Source organism: Streptopelia decaocto (genome assembly GCF_964273445.1).
Source record: "Streptopelia decaocto genome assembly, chromosome: 2".
In the NCBI taxonomy this organism is placed as follows: domain Eukaryota; kingdom Metazoa; phylum Chordata; class Aves; order Columbiformes; family Columbidae; genus Streptopelia; species Streptopelia decaocto.
Window position 1 is genome coordinate 126,163,508 of NC_138655.1, and position 20,754 is coordinate 126,184,261.

At 38.9% G+C, this 20,754-nt stretch overlaps 1 protein-coding gene across 1 annotated transcript; it reads left to right on the forward strand.

Annotated features, from left to right (window-relative positions):
• Window positions 1-1,949: 1,949 nt before the first annotated feature.
• DAZL (deleted in azoospermia like) lies at window positions 1,950-18,309 on the forward strand (the record flags this gene model as incomplete). Its single annotated transcript, XM_082044599.1, has 11 exons — window positions 1,950-2,225; window positions 6,257-6,391; window positions 6,701-6,792; window positions 8,149-8,200; window positions 11,640-11,706; window positions 12,044-12,177; window positions 13,578-13,655; window positions 14,460-14,510; window positions 16,551-16,655; window positions 17,375-17,473; window positions 18,256-18,309. The coding sequence occupies 11 exons, from the start codon at window positions 1,950-1,952 to the stop codon at window positions 18,307-18,309; spliced, it is 1,143 nt and encodes a 380-aa protein (XP_081900725.1).
• Window positions 18,310-20,754: the final 2,445 nt, after the last annotated feature.

Sequence of the window (20,754 nt, forward strand, 5' to 3'; positions counted from 1 at the left end):
ACTAACCTACTGCCACTCTTAAGGCCAAATATAAACTCATTTTACTGAAAAAGATATTATGTAATATTTTCCCTAAATTGTTGGACAATATTTTCAAGGCCTCAGCTATTTTAAATAAAAATTAAAAACATCTGATATGGCATTGTAGAACATCTATTTTATTTAAGTAAATGGGCATTAGTTGCATGAAAGCCCACACATACACTTACCTTTAGATAACACAGCAACCCCACTAGCTTTAACAAAGTCCCTCGTGCAATTAACATAAATACATCTTCCGTGATGAAAGCTTTGTTATCGCTAATACCTAAACCTGCTCTGGGTCCAGGTATATTTAGAGCAGCAGTCTACTTTCGACTATTAATATCAGCATCTGAAAAAAGATGAATACTCGGTACATTGTTAAAAAAAAAAAACCAAACCAAACCTATGCATTAGAAGAAATAAAATCTCACAGAAAAAAATAGCTTACTTGTTATATGCACTTCAGTTTATCAATGTAGCTTTGTACTTCCATTTTTCATCCTAAACAAGCATCATTCGTAGGCCTTTGCCATTCAAAACGAACAAAGAAAAACCAAAAAATAAAGTCACTCCCCCCTGCCCAAAAAAAACCCCAAACAAAACACAAACCATAAACCAAAAATCTAGTACAGTCAAAGGCTCGGTTTATTTTGGTGAGGCATCATAAATTAATTTAAGTTGGAAAAGACCTTTAAGATCAAATCCAACTGTACGTTTCCCCTCTCCTTGAAACTTGTGAAAATCTGTATCTGCTCTGAACATTTGATACCAGTGGCAAGCAACTACTTAAAACTAATTTGCAAGACCCATTTATTGTTATTACTGTAGAACCAGAAGGTCTTCCGGAGAGGTTTCCTTCTAGAAAATTCTTGGGAACTTGGTGAAGGGAGAGCAGGTTGGTTTCCAGTGCAGGCAGCAGAGATATGGTGGCAGCAGCTTGCTCCAGAACAGCTGTATAACATATTGGTTCATGAAAACACTGATGAAAAAGCTTCAGCTTTTGTCTCAAGGTGAGTGAAAGCCTCTTCAACAACACACCACTCTCAAACCTCAGCAAAGTGCTAGCTCTCGTCAAAATGACAAGCATGTGCTGCTACCACACAGCACTCAAACAGCAAGGCCACAAATAATAACAGTCCCACCTAATCTCTTAACAAAGAGAAAGGGCACGGCCTTTCCGTCCAGCCTTTGTCTGCAGACACTACCAAAACACAGACAGGAGAAGAGCTGAGCGGGGCAGGCCGGGAAGTGACGAGCCCTCCGAGAGCCCCTCAGGCCGCGCCGGTGCCGGCTGTGAGGGGGCGGGTGTGGCCTCTCCCCGCCCCTTCCACTTGGGGCTACTTAAGGAGACGAGCGGTACCCCACAGCAGCCGCCTTTCTCTAACCTGAAAAAAAAAAAAAAGAGAAAAAAGAAAAAAAAAAAAAAGGAAAAACTATAGAGGCCTGTACGGTGTTTATCTTCTCTGAAAAGTTCGTATTGTTTTTGTTTTAAAGGCCTGCTTTATTTTTAAGTGTGTGGGCGCCGCCTCAGCTTCGGTGAATGATGGTGAGTGGAGAAGAGGGGAGGGAAGGGGCGCCGTGGCCGGCCCGGGCGGGGCCAGGGGGTGCGCTTGGACGCTGAGCTGTGGGGCGGCTTTTTACTGGGGGCTGCAGTGGTTTGCTCGGGTCCTCCCGCGGGGAGCGGAGGCGAGGGCTGAGCGTTAACCTTTTTTTGCTTGCTCTCCAGGTGAGGAAGGGGGGTCCCCACAGCCGCCGTAGTGCCGCTGCCTGGGTTGAACCCCTGAAGGTTTCTGTCATTTTTAATATCTTGAAGGTTTTAAAGTCTTAAGAGGAGGTGAGGGATTAAGGTCACAGAGTGGATACGGCAAGTAAAAAGCCTAAGGTTTGTGTGAGGCCAGGTGTCATGGCTCGCAGCCATCGGCTCCATGGCCTGGTGCGGACTTGGCGACAGGAGGCGCTTCACACCACGAGCGGCCATTTTGTGGCGGCCCTGCCACATGGCGCCGCTCCGATGGCCGCTTTCTGCCGGCGGGCCGAGGCTGCGCTGGCGGCGGGCGGCTCCGTCTGCCCCCAGCTTGCACTCCCATCCCCACTTGTCGTTAGGCTTTGGCTGTAGAACCCTTGCCCCCGGCGTCGGGGTCTTTCAAACAGCTTCCATTGTCCTCAGAGGGACGCCTTCCTTCGCCCCCGCGTCCCCTCTGGTAACGACGCTGTTACGTTAATGGCGACGTGCGAAGCCCATATGGACGGAGGCCGTTAAATGGCTGCGGGGCGGCGGCTCCGTAACGCGCTGGCCTCAAGTTCTCTGTTTTATTTCCACCTGCCAAAAAAAAACGGCTTCGTGTAGTGCTTGTGGACTCCATGCGGTCAGGGGGAATTACTGCCTGAACCCGCACGTTGCTCCTTCACCATGCGACCTGCTGTTTCTTCAGGATTTTATTTTTTTTTTTTACCTGAAAAATTTGCGACTGTAACCTAGACTGTTCAACACAAGAGTAGGGTGTTCTGTAAACCAACAGAACAACAGAAGTTAAGCTTTGCCAGTCGCAGGCGTTCCCGTGTTACAGCACTTGCCGATGGCTCCACCTGCTGCCGAGCGGGCAGGCGACGCTGCGCTCCCCAGGCGGGAGTCCTGTTCTGTGGGGAGGGCGCTGCCATGGAAACCGGCTCCTGCGCACAGAAACTGCGCAGCGGGACACGTATCGGGGGGTTTAGATGTTTACATTTAGAGGAAGTTTAATACCTGTTTTAAACGAAAGATGTGTGAGGTCGGGGGAAGAGAGGCAGATGCCTGAGAAAGTAGGGACTTGTGTGGCTAAGGGAAAAGTAAAGGTTTTCATCTAGTGGTGCGTCAGACTGTGATGTTTGTAACCCACTTGAGTAGTTGGGTGTTTCCACCGTCTGGCGCTAACGGTGTCCTTTTCCACTTTTTTTTTTTTTTTTTTTTTTTTGTCAAAAGTAACCAGCTTCATTACTGCTGTAATTAAAAGGTTACTCCAGTTTCCTGGCATCAGCTCAGACTTGATGCTGGAATAATGCAAAGAGCAAACTGATGAAATTTACCTCCTGGTAAGAGGAAGGAATAAGGAACCTTTTAATTTCAGTAAACTGAAAAAAAAAAAAAAAAAATGAATAAGCCCTAAGTTCCCTGACATCTAGAAACTTGATTTTGGAGATACTGCATGAGATGGATAGACAAATGAAGCTCACTTCAGGTGTTTTTTGAAGGGCTGGGTCACTTAGGCTGATGGTAAAATTTCAGTGTAGCAAATTGATAAACTTCAGGACTTTCTGTGTTTTGAAAACTTGTGGGGGCTTAGGCTTTGTACACTGATTCAGCAGCAGTGTGAGTTCTTTGCCTGTACGGTGTAGAATTACATTTGTTTACATAGTACTACGTTAGGTATTAAAATAAGAATTACAGTTTGCACTGGTAAAATAACTTGGTTTTAGATAGGGAAGTACTTTGTTTGAATTGGCAGAAGTTTTGCATTGTAGTATTGAAGACTTGAAAAGTAACTTTTGAAGGAGGAGATTTTGTTTCCTCTCTTTGTACCACAAGACTTTTCCACTGTGCTTTTTTCAACAACCGTTCCCTTTGAAGTTATAAATACATGTATTAAAAAGTCTTAAAGCTTATTTTTTATGTTGACCAGTTCTTAGAATGCCTAAGCAGCCTGTTTACACTGTGTTTTAGATATTTGATGTGTTAAAGCATTTAATAAAGGTATTTTCATGGAAAATTGTTTTGCATCATTCGTGTAAGAATCAAGTGCTACACTTCCGTGGCAGCCAGGGCCACCTGCGACTTGTGTGCCAGCAGTATCTGTCTGCCCACTGTCTTGTGCTGGTTCTGGCACTTGCTGGGTGTCTCTGCTGTGAGCTGTTTCACTTTCCAGGTTGCCAGAGAAATTGTCCAGCAGAGTGAATACTTATGTTTTAGCCTGGTTCACTGAAACAGATCCAGAAGGAACAGAAGACAACAGTTAGGTCAGCCTGAGGTTGCTCTGGAGCTGCAGTCTCAAACTTCAGGTGGCCTTCAGCTGGGGGTACAGCCACAGAAGTGGTCTCCTGCTCAGCTCTTGCTTCACTTTTGCCCTTGTTGTGTTCTTACTTTAGCACAAGTGTTTATGTAACTGTAGAATGAGGTGGGATCTGAAGTGGATGTGTCTGAAAAGGACTACAAAATTTTTCTCTTGTGACATGTAGGACTGATTACCTTGTGTGGTGATGTTCTTGTACAATAGGAAAGAAGGGTGACAACTGCCCTTGTGTTTACAGCAGAAATGTTCTATTACACAATTTTTACCACCATGGAACAATGGAAGTTGTGGTGTCCAGCTTCACTGGGGGTAGAGAGAGTTCTTAAAAGATAAAGGGAAAGCAATTATGTGTAACTTTTATTGAGAATTTGCAATAGGAAGCATAGCAATTGAGTAAATTGAGCATAGGCAACAGTATCTGGTGTGATGGAACCTGATCCTAACATGAAGTGGTTTTGAACTGAATTGATGGCTTAGTGCTTCTCAGAAGAGGCTCAGCCTCCTCCATTTCCTCTTCTGCATCCACTGATCCTGAGGTGGATCTGCTGCTTGGCTGTTAGCATAGTAAGCTGATACAGTTCTCTACAACAGAAGGATACTAATTGGGTGAAAAACTGCTTGCTTTGTGGTAATCTGCCTGCCAAATTGAGTTCAGGCAGTTTAATTTGAACTGATAGGTGTTAAAACTTGTGCAGAGGAGGTACAGGAGAAGGAAGAGATGGGGCAAACCCTCTCTGACTTCTACTAATGGTGTGTTGTAAATTAGGCTCGGTCACACTGATACCGTATTTGGAGGGCTGAATTCTAGTTTTGGCTTTGTTTAATTGCTGGGCAAATTGTGCCGCATGTGTAGTTTGATTCCTGTAGTTTTCACATTCTGTTACTTGGTGTCCAGTTTGAATGAGTGCTCATCGCTCAGAGCTGTGGTTTAAATGTGTATTAAAGATGAAAACTTAAATTGAAAAATTGGATGCCACCTATTGCAAATTATTAGATTTCAAAATACCAACTAAATGACTAAATCAAAGTTTGGGGTGTCTGAAGTACAGATAAAGCCACGTCAGTTGAGTCATAAGGAAAAACTTGTTAGTGTTTTGGAGTGCATTAATGTAGAGGCATGAGTAACACTGGACTGGTCAGAGTAGTTCTTATAGCCAGGCAAAGCATGGCACATAGCTAGAACTGTTCATTCAGGAGGAAGAAAGAAGGGATTGAATTTGTGATGCCTGTGTTGCTTATGTTGTGTTTTAGTTCTTGTAAATAACTTTGTTAAACACACTTTGAGCCTTATGGAGAGTATGGAACACATTTTTTTCTACCATCAGTTGCAAGAAATGGAATTGCGTGTGGTCTGTTCATCTGAACAAAATATTGAATCATTGCTTGTTTATGGAGCATTGTATCTTCTCTGCACTGAATGAATCTGTAATCCCTAGATTGTGACAAAAATTTAGAACCAAAAGGGTGCATCTGCAGCCTGGGTGTGCAAAGCACATTGTGACTATAGTTGCTCTATAATCTGAACATTCTTTGCAGTTCTGTATGGGCAGTGCATGTTTGAGAACCTACCATGGTGCAGACAACTCAAGTCTTCAGTCATTTGTATACCTGTTGTAGTTAATGAGTTCTTTTTCCCGAGAAAATGAACGGCATTAATATTCCATCAAGGTCTGATTTTTCCCATCTTACAACTAACTTGTAGTGTAACCCTGTTACCTGGGCTCTGAGGCTGTTTGTAAGCTTACACACATCTCACATATTTAAAGCTTTTGACCAGGAAGATAATGGAATTTATTCTGTTGGATAATCAATTTACAGTATCTTTAATGTTATTTATTGATTAAATCTGAAAGGAGTTTGGTAAAGTTCTGAAATGACTTATTTTGGTGTTCTCACTGTGTGTTTAGTAGTAGCAACAATGGTCACGGAGCTTTACGTGGTCAGACAGGGCTACTTAAAGTAGCCTAGGTAGGTTTAATTTTTTTTTTAAAGCTTCTTAGAATAATCACTTCAACTTCTTTTCCAATGAATGGTCTATTTGCAGCAAGTACTTCCGTTAAGTAGTTGGAAAGGTGCTATTGAAATTCGTTGTCCTATACTATATCGATATGAAGGTGCAGGCACTCTGGTGTCTTAAAGTGTACTATAATAATTTTACTGAAATGTCTATATCTGTTTAAATTTTTCAGTCTGCAAATGCAGAGGCCCAGTGTGCAGGTGTCTCCGAGGACAATACCCGTTTGTCAACAACCAGTCAAGGATATGTTTTACCAGAAGGAAAAATCATGCCAAACACAGTCTTTGTTGGTGGAATTGATATAAGGGTATTTATATCTTTTGAATTTTTTACGTAGGTATATGGCCCTTCAGTGGGAAGGAGATGGGAATTCAACTACTGGGGGTGTGTGCTGTCTCTTTTCTTTTTTAGTCAATTTACTGATCTGAAGGTATTGCAGTGTCACAGTATCTTCACCAATCTTAAGGTATTGTAGTGTCATGAAGGAGTTATGAAACAGTTGAGTAATTTTAGTTCTTACGGTAGAAGATGGGTTTAAAAAATGATATTGGCTGCTTTAAATTAGTTCTGAACAGTTGGAGGTGTTTGAAGACATTGAAGCCTTTGTTTCTTTCAGATGAATGAAGCAGAAATTCGCAGTTTCTTTGAACGATATGGTACTGTGAAAGAGGTGAAAATAATCACTGACAGAACTGGTGTTTCCAAAGGGTGAGTAGAATATAAATAATTGTTTTAAGTTGCTGCTTACATGGATATAATTCTGTCATTATGAGTAGCTGCTTAGCAACATCCTTGACATGCTTAGGTCTTAACACTAGGTTCAGTTTTCTGTGGTGGTGAATTAACTTTGTGAAACCTGTAAATGTAAATTGCTCCTAAATCTGTATAATCTTATTAAAAAAAGCTGTGTGTGTGTTTTTTTTTTATCTGATTTCAGTCTACCTGTTCAGGGAAAAGAGGGTTATTCTCACTTAGCTGGTGGAAAGAAAGTTTGAAACGTGTGTGATACTTATGCAGACAGTTTTTCCGTAGAACTTTTCTGATGGCCAGAGTAGTTGACAGCAATCTGGAGAGAGTTCAGGATGGTTAAGGGGAGGGCTATATGGTTTATTCAGGGCAATGGGACTGCATTCTTCTGGCACTGAGATAAGTTACAGAGAAAACAACTAAACTTGTTTGGGTGAAGAGTGAAACTAAGTGAGCAAACTCCAAACAAAGGAAATATATAAAAATTCTGAATTGTGTGGTGAAGCATGTAAATTAGGATGTGTAGGACCTTAGCTTGTTGAGTTCTGAGGAAGCTTTCCCAGTTTAAGTTATCCCTGCTTTGAGAAGGAGTCTTCACCCTCTGGAGGTTCCTTCTACCCAATTTTTTTTCTAAGATTCCATGAATGGATCCTAAAAAGTCATGTTTTTTACTTCGGGCATATGCAGTAACATGTGACCTGGAAATCTGTTTCCTCATAATACCTTGCTGGTCTTCATGGTGAATTTTGATGTGCAGTTAGCCAGGGTATATTCTGAGTACCGATAACAAATTGGGATAGTCTGTTGATTGATATAACTGCTCTGAAAGTATCTTCATTTTATAGACTATATAAACTAGGGGGGGGGGGCAGTGAAATAAATTGAAAAACTTCAAGGATCCCTTCCCCCACTAGTGTCAGTGTTCCTGTAATGCATGCTTTGATCAACCTTTGTGGTAAATACAAAATTAGATGATAATTCAGATCTTAACACTTAAAGAGATTGTTGTGCATGTTTTTCTTAGTAGTATCAACAAAAGTGCTCATTTTGAGTAGCTCAAATGGAAGAATAGCCCTTACTTCTATTTCAAGTTATTCTAAAATCTGGCATTCAGTTCTTTTCATGTGGCCCAGTAGTATATGCTGCTGGTTAGCAGTAAATACATTTTCATGCTGAATTCGAAACTAATGCTCTACTTGATACTTTTGACATGCAATATAATGTACCTGGTGTATATGCTATTAACTGGTCTTGTTCAAAATAATTTAGCTAACAAATCAAAATCTGGTTACTGAATAACCTGTTTTTTCTTTTCAGGTATGGATTTGTATCTTTTCTGGACAATGTGGATGTTCAGAAAATAGTAGAAGTAAGCTCTTTGTCTTAAGTTATCTGAAGAAGTTGATATGTGAAGGCTGGAAACCATGTTCAGGGGAAACCAAGTCATGTACCCTGTAGAGTAAATTAAGACAAGGGAATTCTAGGGCTGCCCAGAAAGTAAACCTGCTAAAATCTCTACTGGTGGTAGAATCTCTATATTTCTGTAAGAAACAAAATTAGTATTAGCCTTGGTGTGCTTGAATGTTTCATGTTGTTGTATTTCTGCTTATTCTCACTCATTTGTGTGCTTGAAAGCCTTGTGGGTTTTTTGGCAGCTTGCTTTCTGTATTGGATGATTGTCACAGAACCCTTGTGCTTATGGCAGACACACAGGTCTGTCAGTGTTACTATTGGGAATAGCAGTGACATAGAAAACAGCATTTGTTTTTTACTTAAGTCTCAGCAGTTTAAATATGTGGGTTTTTTTCTTGCTATATTTATGCATTTGGATGTCACCTGGAGTGCAAGTATTTTTTTAAGCCTCCTTGAATTTAAGATGTAGCTGTTCACATGTCGCTTGGTTTTCCTGTAGTTCACACAGGAGATAAAGGGGCAGAACTGTTTACAGCACTTCTGCTTTTAGAGTTCAGTATCAGAGAAATTTTAAGTCTTTCAATTCTCAACACTTACAACCAAATCTGTTGTTTGGTTTTGATAGCTGGTCATACAGATGAAACTTTATTGTCCCTTTTTCATCCAAAACTGCGTGCAATGACTGTGAAAATAGCATGTATTGAAATACATTCCTCTGTTAAGTCTTTGTCTCAGAAAATTCCCATGTCTCTGGAGGATGAACACTCTCTCAGTTGCTTCTGAAGCTCTCAGATAGGGAAGTAGATCTGAAAGACAATTACAGATAAACATGCCATGCACAAATTTAGTGTTCTGTGGTGTGTTCAGATGTGTTCACTGGCTGTCCAGCTCCTTAAGGGGGAAGAGAACATGTTTGAACAAAGTGGAGGGCAGGGAAACTGCAGCAGGAGACTCTTGATTCTCACCAAAAGGCTTCAGAAGCTTGCTGTTCTTTTAAGTCTTATGGTATGCTGACAAAAAATACTGCTGTATTGAGCAACAGACTTTATCTGAGAATACTTCTTTTACCATGGGTTGCATTTATTGTACTAGATCAGTGTGGAATACCCACTCTGAGGCAACAATCTAATGTAGAGAGCTCTTGAGTAGCATTGTCATTTGAGCCATGTATGTTGCTGATTTTCTGTGAGCATTTCTTCAAAACTAAAAGTCTTCAGTATATGTCTATTAATATAGTATTTACTGATGTGCCTTTGTATACCAGAGGTCTTGGAAGACCCAGAAGTACATGGCAGATTTTCTTTTTAGTGCAAGTTTCAGGTGTAGAAGCAGTACAAATTACTGTCTTGGCAGGAGGAAGCATCTCCAGATAAAAATCAACTTACAAAGCTGTTGGCTTCTGGAGGGAATGGAAACGGGAATAATTAATATCTGCATTTTAGAACTGAAGTCATAAGCAGAGATACCTCATTAAACCATTTAAGTCATTATCTGTATTGAGTGGTCACAGTGTTTTATGTAAATAAACAAGATAAAGCTTCTCCATGATTAGAATCACTCTTGATGTCTGTGTTTATCTGCCTATCTCTGTGCAACCTGAAAGTATTTTTCTTCTGATCTAGGTCTGATTCTATTTATAACTGCACTCTGGTCCAGAGTAAATCTGTTTGCAGTTCAGAACAGATATCTTTCTGCTTGGAGGGGAGGCCTGTCTTCCAAGTGCTCTCACTGCTCAAGTAGGAGGTGTGGTTGTGGTTCTGGGCACAACAGGATTGCAGGATCAATTGAAAAAACACCTGTCAAACTCTTGAGATGTTCTTTTCCACCTGTGTTGTACTTTATTCTATTTTTATCAGTATATGAAGGTGATGAAATAACTTTTTTACTATTATTCTACTTATTTTTAAAGTTAAGTTGCTGTTACATGTTCAAAGCACTTTCCTTAGCAGAAACAGGAGGAAAAACCTTAGTGAGGTATCTGCTGTAGCTGCAAATTGCATATTTTCTTCTGAAGCAGGCAAGTTTTTAGAGTTGCATGAGGTAGGAACTCTAGATAGACTATGTATCTGCATCTAATACTTATTTTAATACTTGGTAGTAAATTTGTGTTAATTGGGGTGAGACAAATCTTGCACTTGGTATGTATAAAGCATTTGTAAGCCTCAGTGTAGCCCTCTGCACTGTAAAACAGAGTACCTACTTTGAGTAGTGTTGTGTGTGCTGAGCACACCTTCATAGGTAGGGAACATGTTTCTTGTTACCATCTTGGCAGAGTGCAAGATCAGACCCAAAGGTGAATTCCCTTTATAGAACTTCGTGTGGAGAATTTCGTAAGTCCCTGAATAAACATATCTGCTTAAACGTATTAAAGCAACATTCTATATTCTAGGCTTAAACTGTAATCTTGGAGAGACAAAAATCGTACAGGTAGTCTTCTATAGTCAGTCCAAATAGATCTTGAGCTGTAAGGACATTGTGGTGCCATTTCAGGCTACATCTGTTGGTGAAACTGAGCAGTTTCTCTAAAGAACACAGAATCCAGCTTCTGCAGGGAGGGAGAATGCTTGAAATTTTTCTTCAGTAATTGATCCTTGGAAGTCTGAAATCCTGCCTTCTGTGTGAACAAGCCTTTGGGTGGAACTTGAAGAATGAGAAGTTACATATGTCTTGAGCATTTGCTGACTGCTGAGGAGTGCTTCCAGCTCTGTTCTGCGAGTCTTTCAGATGCTTGCATTCCTGGGTTTGAGTATTGTAGGAACGTGTGAACCATATTTGAGTTTCATTCTTTCTGGATTAGTCTGTGTGCTGCATAAATGCTTTGGCCAAAGTAGTCAAATACGAGCACATTTCTTGGATGTTCTGAAGGAATGCACATGAATTTCACTAGAGAGAATACGGTAACATGCAGGTAACGTTAGTGCTTAGACAGCCTTCTGTTTCCTTTAGTATCAGATGGACAGCTTTAACATGTTATATGAAGCCTGTTAGGAAGTGTGTGGGAAGGAAGGTGAGTTGTGTTGTAATGGGTTTGCCAGGGAATCTAGGCTACGGTTACTCTACATTAACAGCCCTCCTGAGGCAAGAACAGCTAAAATCTGTGTGTATAGAACCAAAAGACTGGTAGTCACTGATAGGGTAGTTGCAAACTACTAGTAGTGCTTGTTGCCGTTGAGGCAAGTGATACAGAATAGGTTTGGAGAGTTGGTGAGTAGGCAAATGGATGTAAAGATAAAAGGCATAAGGTGTTGAGGTGGGAGAGAGGAATGGTGGCGGCTGGTGGCGGCTGAGCCTGTGTGTGAGTTGATGATATGTAGTGTAGAAGCAGAGTATGGTTTCTTTAAAATTACGCCACCTACCTCACTGGTTGTCCAGCTTACAGAAAATCTGTCTTTCAGTCACAAATCAACTTCCATGGCAAAAGGCTGAAGCTGGGACCAGCAATTAGAAAGCAACAAAACTTGTGTGAGTATTTATAAACAAATTTGTTCATATTACAAATATGTATTAAATTTTTTCTTAATTATAGGCTAATATCCTCGCTAATCCTTTTTGTCTGATGTAATATGTATATTACATGTCTGTATGTTAAACTTCGGTTCTGAATTTTATGACCTCACTACTTGTCTGATGTTGTACAGTTTTGATAATAGAACCGGTGTCAGTAGCACAATCCGATACAGTCAATGTTGAGTTAAACCAGAGTCAAAACACTTCAGTTTTTTTGCAGCTTGAATTCAGATTACTAATGAAATGCATAATGCAAATGCTTTAATACTTTGTTTCTTTGCTTTAAAACAAGGTTCTTATGTGCATCCCAGACCACTGGTCTTCAATCCTCCTGCACCACAGTTCCATAGTGTATGGGGTAATCAAAATACGGAGACGTACATGCAACCTCCAGCTGTAATGAGCCCAGTAACACAATATGTTCAGGTAAAGCTGTTCCTGCCGCTGATTTTTGAATCATAATTAAATATTTTTGAAGGTGCGAGTACATACAACATCAGGAATATGTATTGAGATTAGTCTTCTCTTATCTGCTTGTTTTCATGTTAACTTTCCCAATAAGAAGTGCCCAACTTCAAACCACTTAAAAAATGCTGGCAACTTTGAAAAATTACTCAGTGGTGTGTAATGTCTTTATAAAACAGAAGACAGGGAGATACTGTTTATTTTGAGAATGAGAACTGTTAGAAGGTGGAGCTAAGATTAAGTTTTATAACAGTTCTTAAGTGATCTTGTTACTTTTTGCAGATGCACTTCACATAGCAAATGCATCCAGGTATTTAACGTACTGGTGCCCTGTCTCAGAAAAAAATGTGGTGGTTTTGTGTTGTGATGATGTTTGTTTTGCTGTGGTTTGTTAGCTTTCTTTTTCTTGTCAAATCATGGAAACAGAAGTTGACGGTGGTACTCTTTCTTGTTTCTGAGCTGCTGTTGTGTCCTTTTAAGAGCACTGTGTTACGACACCTGCTGTTAACAGCTGTGACCAGTACAGTATGCCTACAGGATATGACTTTATTGGTACTTCAGATAAGCATTCTTACTGAGGTGTGGGCAGAGTACTTTTGACCTTGTTATGAGTATTACACTGTGAATAGAAGGCTTTCCAGATTACAGCCTCTTCCTGTGTTAACCCTATCTGATATGGCAATACAACAGGGCAATATTAATTGCAAACTGATTATGTTTTGTATATTTTCTTAAGCAAATGAACAAACTGCAGTGACTTGCAGGAAATATTTATTTTCTAAGGCAGATAGCTTGATAGTATCCCTTATATTGGAAAGTGAAATGGTGTAGGAGAGAGAAGCTAACTATCTTAAATGCTGGAATGTACCTTTAAATATTCTCTGAAGAAGCTGAGAAGGTTCCAGGTTAACATGATGTCAAAATACTTGCAGTGAAGAAATGCTAGGAAATTGTCTAAGCTATAATACTTAGCTTGCTGTTAGCTCAAAGAAACTGGTCTTCAGGCTGTAGTCTGTAATTTCATGGTAGTTGGTCTGTTTCAGATCTACTTTAGAAAGCTTGTGGGATGAGTTGTACTTCTGAAATGACTTAAAAGATCAGCTACAAGCAAATGTTGGATTTTTAGATATGTAATACACATTAGAATCCAAATTGCTAGAGTTTTATCGTGCCTGAAGTGCTGAAGCCTCATGGGAAATCTGTAAGGGTTCTTAAATAATGATGCTGCTTTGAAACAGGAATTCAAGTAAGAATGTGATTGTATGCTTCTAGAAGTGTGCTCCTGGCTTGATAAATACATCTACAAATATCGTGTTTTTATCTTGCTTCAGACTTGAATTTTTAAGAGTTTTCTCTTGCAGACATATCCGTACAGTTCACCAGCTTTATTGATACAGCAACAAGTTCCTGTAGGATATCAGCCAGCCTACAACTATCAGGTATGTAATTCTTTAGTAGTGGCAGAAAGGTTGTTTGATACCTGATAAAAACTGGAATGAAATGAACAATGTTACCTGGAGTCTGATCTTTCTGTGTTTTGTTTTCTGTGATTTCTATTTCCCTTCAGCTCCTGATTCACAGAAATCAAAAGTAGAAACAAAATTACTGATGCTTTTGTCCTAATGTGATTAAAACTGTTGAATAAGTTAGCATGCTGGTTAAACACAGGATGCTAAACAACTTCCAAGTTAGCAAAAAGTACATGGATCTGTAGTACTTTTTCTCATGGGAAGGAGCTTAAGTTTTGCATTTCTGCCCACTATACAGTGCAGGTAGTTGATGCTAGTTACTTAGAATTGCTGAGTCTTGTCAGACTACATGAGCTCTGTATAGAGCTAGAAATATCTGGGAAGGTGCTTAGTCAATATAGTGACTTTTGAAGTGGGTAAGTTGTTTTATTGAAACGGAAGTAGAAGTAGTTTAGTAATGGGAGATTTGAGATGTTTTTAGTGTGGATGCTCTGATTAGAAATCTTTAGAAATATTAATTTAAAAAAAAAAAAACAACTTGGAATGAGAAGAGGAAGGAGGAGGTAGTTGAACCTGGTGAGGGTGACCTTGTGCTAAACACTACATGAGGTACATGTGAAAAAGCCATCTTGCTGGACAGAAGACTGTAAACTATGGTTTAATGAAAAATCCAGACATGAAATATTATATAAATAATGGCTCTTAAAGAGCAGTTGCTTACTTGTATTGGAAATGAATGAATAAATGCTGATTCTTGTCCAATTATTGTTTAAGGTTCAACCACAATGGCTTGCTGGGGAGCAAAGAAATTATGTTATGCCTCCGGTAAGTCTACGAAGTTTAACTTATGGAACTTTGTCTTCTCTATTAACACGCTGTTTTGACAGCTTGATACGTAAAAAATATAAAACTGTTTGTTGTTGACTGGATCTGCATGTAATCTGCTCTATACAAATTAGTAACTACTGAAAGAGTAGGGAATTTTTTTTTAGGATTTGCTACTGACAGTCCTTTTTCAGGAGCTACCTGGCAGAACAGAACTACCTGTTTTTTTGATGGTACTCTCTACATTCTGATCACGGAATCCTGGAATTTTAACATGAACAGAATTGGTTTTTCATGAACTGTTGAAGGAAAAACAAGTGGTGACCTGATGTACAGTCCTGACTTAAAGGATCTGTATAATATTAGTGCTTATTGTTCCACATTTTTCTAAAGTCTAGAAGACCTCAAAATACCTTACTTATCAGGCTGTCACAGGCTGTAGATGGTGTTGATGGCTTCTAAAGAAATTGCTTTCTGTGACTTTACATAAGTGACATCTACAAAAGAGGAAAAAAAAACATTGTACTTCTTTAACAGTGCTGGAACTTAAACTTGTGTCTTAGATATTTTTGTTGTTCTTTGGGTATGATCTTATATTTGAGTACAATTTCTATTAAGTGTTCAAAAACTGTAATACATAATTTTCTTAAGGATATTTCAGGCTAATTCCCAGCAGATGTCTGTAGAATGTCTGGAAGGTAAATGGGGGAAAAATGAAGAAAATTGTGCATATATATTACTGCCTGTGCACATCTGACAATTGTCTCTGATCATATTAGAAGAATACTTAATGTGTACTAAGCTTTGCTTTCAGCTTCTCATCAGAGAAGCAGCCTTTTTCTTTTCATGGCAAGTCTGTATTTCTGTTAGTGAGAATTACCTTTGCTTTAAAGGGAGCTGAAACACACTGGAGTTCAGAAGTCACTGGAATACTGATTACCCTGTAGGCTTGAAATAAGTTTTGTTGAATAATGTCCATGAACATGATAGAGCTGCAGTATATCTCTTAAATGGTAGCAAACCAGAGTTTTTTGACTAGGGGTACATGGTGGTTTGAATTAGTGTTGTAAGCTTGATTATATGACCAGACAACTTTTTTACAACTATCTCAGTTAAGCAACTTAATCTTTACAGACTTAAGAGGACAGGCGTGTAAGGAGATAGGAGACTTCATTGTTCAGTCTGCTTTATACCTACCTATTTGTTTGGTGGATAGTCACAATTTCCATTCATAAATGGAATACCTTGGTTGTGATGAGGTCGGATATGATACACCTTTTGATTGTTAGGGATGGTGTTCAGAAAGGAATAGTCTTGCTCACACTTCAGCCTTCTGTATCTCCTGGTATCATCAGCTTGAAATTACAGTTTTGATGTTGAAGGGCTTTTTGGGAGTGTCTTACAGTTGCTGTGTATAATTGCAAATAACATTTTTAAGAATGATGTTGCAGGAAACTGAAAACTACTGTCAATTCTGGGTAAATATATGACTAATTTGGGGGGGGAGTGTGTGAAGTTTGCCCCCTGAAATTGCTGAACCCTGCCACTGAGATCCTGGGAAAAGTGCTTTTCTAGACTTTTTTTACATTTTGGGAAAAAAAGTATATTGGCATGAAGGAAAGGAACTGCATAGAGAAAAGTGACTCTAGGAAGGTCAGTGGTAGTAAATGTTTTGCTGCTTCTTCCATTTGACTTTAGTGCTTAATCTCTTGAAGTTACTTGCTGGTAGTCTCATTCTTACTGAATGCCTTCATTGCTCAATACACTTGATGGCAAAACCCATACATGGAGGAAGTAGGTTGAGGAGCTAACTCTCAAGGGTGATTAGTGGGGAGAGAAGACATTTATTAGAATGTATCCTTCACAGAAGGAAGTTGAACTCTCTTAATTAAACAGGACACAGTATTTACCCCACTCATGAAACTTTTGATAAAGTGTGAAGATAAAGCTGGCATAGCTTATGAATCGGTGAGGACCAATGACAGCAAAATTGTGCATGTTTTCAGTGTTACTGAAACTGCGGTATTTTAAACTCTACAGGTTTATACTTCAGTAAGCTATCACTGCACTGAGGATCCAGAATTTATACAGACAGAATGTGCTGTTCCAGAGCCTACACAGTCATCTACTAACAGTCCACAAAAGGTAAGCACTGTCTCAAAATTTTAATGATTACTTTTCTTGTCATACATCCTATTTCCAGAAACTTGCACATGAGCGTTATGTGGTTTGGTGAAGAAGGCTTCTGACCAGTATAATAGAAATTGAGGTTATAGTTGCCACTTTAGCCAGTTGCTCAATCCACTGTATCTGATTTCTGTGTACAACTTCAGAAGGCTTGCATGTTTCCTTGAAACTATTAGTGTTTGTCTGGAGTGCTGAGGACTGTTAAAATGTTGTACTTAATGAAGTAGAACACACAAGGTTTTTAAGTGTCAGGGCTTTACTTAATCTGCTGAGAATTATGGGGGAAATTACAGTCACTAAGAAAGCAGGTTTGGGAGTACTGCCTACTATTTTATGAAGATCTATTTTAAGCTTCAAGCATCTGAATTGGTAGTGTTTTACTCCCTTCTGCGCTTTCTTTTGTGGAAGGTCACCCCTGTTTAGAAAACTGAACTCAGAGTTAGATGTTGGCCAAAGGAGACTTCATTTTTGCAGCTCTCAGCCTGTTCCACAACTGAACTGGTATGTCACTGGTCAGAACTGTTATGTTTTTCAAGATTAAGAGGCCAAAAGCTCAGGAAACGTAATGCAGCTGAGAGGCATACTGAATGCAAAGTAAATCTGTGACACACCCACATTGCTAGTAGCGGGCTAAGAAAATGAGTATTGTTGTAGATGCACCTGTAACTGTATTTCAGAAGTCTGTGGACAGGAGCATACAAACAGTTGTATCCTGTCTGTTTAACCCTGAGAACCGGCTGAGGAACACCTTTGTATCACAAGAAGACTACTTCAAGGTACGTTGCGAAGCAAAATCCCTAAAACACACCTGACCTTCACGTTGTTCACTTACAGGCTACCATAAAGATGAAGGGAGTTGTATGTGGAATGCCATTTTAATTTTTTTCTTGTGCATGCGCTGAGATAATATGTGTTTAATTCTCAGTTGCTTAATGCTGGAAACAAGTGCTGAAATTGGATTCAGTGGATTTAATGCAAGACTGCATAAAAATATTGCTGAACAGTCAATTCGCAGACACTTAGAGCATAAGACTGGCTAATAGTTTCTCAATGGCAAATTGCTGAAAGGGCAGTGGGTTATTCCCTAGTTTGGACAGAGGGTGTGTTGAGTTTGAGCCTTGATAATTTTTGTACCGGTTAAGCGCTCAATGTGGGTAGTGGCTCTTTATACTTGTGTAAAATCTCTACTCTTTAAACAGTGAACTGTAGTCCAGGTTGGTAGCTGGTCATCATATTTTTGCTGAATGTCTTCAGTCTTTGTAGAATTGCAGTTAACTGATTAAATTTGAAACGGTGTATAACTTGTTGTTTATTGATGCTATATAGAAGACTTTGCTTCCTTTATTTTTAAAATGATAGGTGAATTAGGTGCATGTACTTTGAAACAGGAATATAGAAACTGTATTTATCAGTTTTGGAGGGGGGTGGATAGAGGACAGAATGTCTCAAGATACTTTTCACAAAACTTCAGTTGCTTTATTGTGATAATTATATGTACACACACAGATATATATATATTATATATAAAAATCCTGTATTTTCTCCTATCCCGTTCCAGGAGAGGAAGGCACATCACTTCAGAAAAGGAAGAGCAGTGCTCAAAAGTGTTTGATCAACAAGGACTTACTTTAAAGTATCTAAAGTCATTAACTTGATGTTACTACAGTTCAGTTTAGTGATATATGCAGTATAACCTTGTTCAAGAAGTTGCTTCAAGTTGAAGTTTGTGTTCCTATTTTACCTGTTCCAATACAGTTGGTTTTTTGCTAGAGTAGTTTGAAGTTTAAAGTTGCAAGAGTTGACAGACCTCCAGGTTTTATTAGTCATTTGCATGCTTTCTGTGATAACTGGAATGTTGAAGAGTTTGCATGGGAGAAACTGTTTGCATGTGGATTTTATTTTGAGCTTTAAGGTACAGTTTGCATGTTACACTTATTTTTTTCTTACACCACAATTTAAGTAACTAATACTGACCAGTTACCTCTTGCAGTTAAAAAATGGAAGCAGTTATTTGCCCAAGAAGTTGTATTTTAAAACTGAGCTCTTAATCAGTGGAACAGAAGATGTCAAGTTGTAACTCAACTGAAGCCCTTTAAGTCCTGGTTTTCTTTAGACTACATAATCAATGTGGTTATGTTCATTAATGACAGTTTATGTACCTGCAGTCTTGAGCATCACTACTAGTTTTGGGAAAGTAATGAAGAGAATCCTAAAATTCCTACAAGTAACTTAAGATGCAAGAATGTAATTAGCTGTATTGGCTACTCAGTAGAGTATGCTTTTTTACTTGGAAAAATTTTAGCAATACCTGTATGTTAAAATTGTGAGAAAATACTGCATTTAAAATACAGCTTTGTTATGTGATGCAAACTGTTAATCAAAGAATATCTGTAAGCCTATTTTAATAATTATGTAGATTTTAGTCATATGTTTTGAAATAATTAAAATAAATTTTTATTTTGACTTGGCTTTCCAAACTTCCAATGACATGCTAATATAATACTAGAGCTAATTTTAATCTACCTTGAGAAAGACCGCATAATAAAGATTTGTTAAAGCTATTGATATTTATTTCCCTGTATGAGAATTCCAGTTACTGTGAATCTGTTGTGACAAACTTAATTTTGTAGTAGTTAGTAGCTGCAGTTTTGAAGGAGTAGAACTGAGAACTGCATTCAGTCTTGTGTGTATGTTGGACCCTAGTCTACTTTTCTCCTACTCAAACACCTCAGTCTCTCCAGACTAAAAAGGAAATTATGCCTCTTTGAGAATGTATACATACATTCAAACAGCATTGCATGACGTGCTTTGAATTTCCAAAAGGTTTAGGGCAGAGACTTACCCAGAAAGTAGGTATTAGTGAAACATGTAATGGCAAGGAAACTGAGTTGCTACAGACCTGGACATGTAAGGGAATATGGTTGCAGCATGAAAAACATCCAAGGGCTGCTTCTCAGGAGTGTTCTGGATGGAATCCTATTAACCAAGGGGGGTGGTGAGGGAATAGATTTTGGAGCCACTTTATGCAGAGTTGTTCCAGTGTTCTGACAGCATAAATTGATCTGAAAAGGCAAAGCTGTTAACCTCTTCTCTGCTTAGACTGTTACATGTCACTAAAGATACTGTGTCAAGTGTTCCCATAAGTTTGCCATGTTTTTCTCAGAATACTGTTGTAAAGTTAATAGCTTGATTATACTTCACTTCTGTGTTAGCAGCTTCTTTATGAAGTTTTAAAATCTTACACAGTTAAACTCAGTATTTATTAATAAAATGAATAAACCTAGAGTTTTTTGAATATCAGGACCCTTTCCTTTGCAACTTAAGTTCCTAAACAGCCTATTCAGGCTGTTAAAGCTGTGATGTCAGTTTATTGATAAAGGAATTGTTACTTTGCAAATGCAAATTTCATTTTTGCCTAGTGTTCTAGTTGGCTTGATTGCCCTGGGATGTATTCCAGGCTTTATGCTGTAGCTGTAAGAAAGCAAAGTGCCTGTGTATTGGTGTTGAGACTTTTGAATGAGAACAAAGGAAGAAATAAAACAGAAGATATCTACATAGAGTGCATATTTTATGTTTATTTGACCAAGTGTTAGCCGTAGGACCATCTGGTGAGCTAGTTGATTGTTCGCTATGTTTGAAATGGTGATGTTAGATACGAACTGTTCTCACAAGCATGCTGAGAAGGCTCATCACAGCAAAATGCATAGCCCAGGCCTTATGAGTGCCATTTATTTTCTCTTCCATTAGAGCATGTTGTACTAGTTTTGTTAGCCATTTCTCACCCATAGGAAACTCAATTTTTTTTTTTCCCATCTGGGAGTTGTGCATTTTGTAGCATATGCCAGGAAAAGTAACAAGTTATAACAAAGAACGTGGATTTTTAATGTTCTTTAGGAGTACCCTATAAGCATAATGCAAAAACAGTAGGTAAATCTCTTTTGTGTGCATTCAGAAAGTTGAAACACATCTGTTTAATATGACTGTAGCTGAAGGCCTTTCCAAAATAGGTGCACAATTGGAGCTTTTTGCAAATTTGTGCCTCTTTATATTATCAAAT